At 51.0% G+C, this 1,550-nt stretch overlaps 1 protein-coding gene across 1 annotated transcript in view; it reads left to right on the top strand.

Moving 5' to 3' along the window:
• Nucleotides 1-1,544, top strand: part of LOC113215597 (uncharacterized) — a 3,420-nt gene extending 1,876 nt beyond the window's left edge. The window contains exons 3-6 of the mRNA XM_026435237.2: nt 412-563; nt 641-851; nt 930-1,085; nt 1,167-1,544. Coding sequence (XP_026291022.1) covers nt 412-563; nt 641-851; nt 930-1,085; nt 1,167-1,525 — 878 coding nt within the window. The 3' untranslated portion in view covers nt 1,526-1,544. The remainder of the gene's footprint in view (nt 1-411; nt 564-640; nt 852-929; nt 1,086-1,166) is intronic.
• Nucleotides 1,545-1,550: the final 6 nt, after the last annotated feature.

Genomic DNA, 1,550 nt, shown 5'->3' with positions numbered 1-1,550 from the left:
GACCTCCGTCGCAGTTCCGCCCTTCGCCGGCCTCGTGCGCGCCCCCCGGGTAGCCGACCAACAGCTGCCCTCGGCCACCCCCGCCCCCGCCGGCTGCACCCAGCTGCCCCTAGCTGGCCCGGCCCCGACCTCTGCCCGACCTTCGTCGCAGTGCCGTCCCCGCCGCTGTGCCACGGCCGTCCTTGTCGCGGCCCTGCCGCCCGCGCCCATAGCTGCCCCCGACCGTCCATGTCAGATCACCCCGCCCTGCAGCCCCGAACACCCCCAGCCCCCTCCCCTTCTTTCTTTGCAAGATTTCGTGCCCTATGGAATTGTGCCCCCCGCCCCTCTCCGCCACATCCTTCCACCCTCTAACTTATCTACCTGTTAAAGTAATTTTCTTTGTATTTTTTTATTTTATTTCATTTGCAGATGAATTAGCTGTACGTGACCATGAGATTGTGCCCTTCAAGCCAGGTGAACTGGAACGCTTCCTTAGAGCATTACCTGACAACCCAAGTCTAGAAGAGGTCGATCACGTTGTGAAAAGGCTGCCTTGTCTGGCACCACAATCTGATCTTGACGTATGACATTTCTAATTTTTTCAGTGATTTTAAAACAATTTTTTTAGGGGTTAATATATTTTTTATTTTGATTCCAGGTGCAACTAGTGAAGGGTTTTCCCGTGTACATAAATACTTATATGCTTGCTACGTTGCACAGACTTTACGAAACTAAGCCTGGTGCATATCTGTCGAAGCTTCTCACGGAGCTAGTACCTCCTAAAGTGCAAAGGTTGCCAAACTTGACAGCAGTGGGGAAGGGGTCAACCAAAGTTGGACTTCCCGAAATTGTGCTGAAAACTCTCATAGGTATAGTACAGTACAGAGAATTTCTAAAGCAATGAATTTGTTGAGGTAAAATTAAAATAACTGAAATGTATCTTCCAGTGTACGTGGACAACCGTTCACGGGGCGAGTACAAGCCACACAATGGCTTCCCAAACGCTATTAATGCTATTTTATCATATGAGCGGGACTGCCGATCAACAGAGAATGATAGGCACCGGTTCGTCATGGACCCTCCTGGACCTCTGTCACGCATTGGTACGTGCTGTGTAGTGCCAGTGGGGGGGGGGGTGCATTATAACATCAGAGATTAGGCCCCTAACTGCTTCATTTTTACAGTTGCTGCAAGAGAGTCCACACTGACAGTGGTCAGGCTGGACGGGCCTACCTCAACTACCAGATCTGTCCCTGGTACCGCTGGTACCGCTGGTACCGCTTGTACCGCTGGTACCGCTGGTACCGCTGGTGCAACTACCGTTCCTACTGCTACTATGGTTCACGATGCAACACCCACAGTCATGGGAATTGCAGCTGGTAACTTGGACCAGACACAAACATGGTCACATTCCAGCCATGGAGAACAGAACCTGGAGCCTCCACCCCCAGGAACAGATGAAGAGCAAAGGCAGTGGCCCCCTAGGGAAGGATCTAGCTTTAATTTTGTTACCCACATGAACATTATGAATGAAACAGGATAGAAACTGCTCACATTATTATTATTTG

This window comes from Frankliniella occidentalis, unplaced genomic scaffold (assembly GCF_000697945.3).
Source record: "Frankliniella occidentalis isolate FOCC.00 unplaced genomic scaffold, Focc_3.1 Scaffold203, whole genome shotgun sequence".
Lineage (NCBI taxonomy): Eukaryota > Metazoa > Arthropoda > Insecta > Thysanoptera > Thripidae > Frankliniella > Frankliniella occidentalis.
The sequence above is the reverse complement of the archived record's forward strand: the minus strand, read 5'-3'. Positions and strand labels throughout refer to the sequence as shown.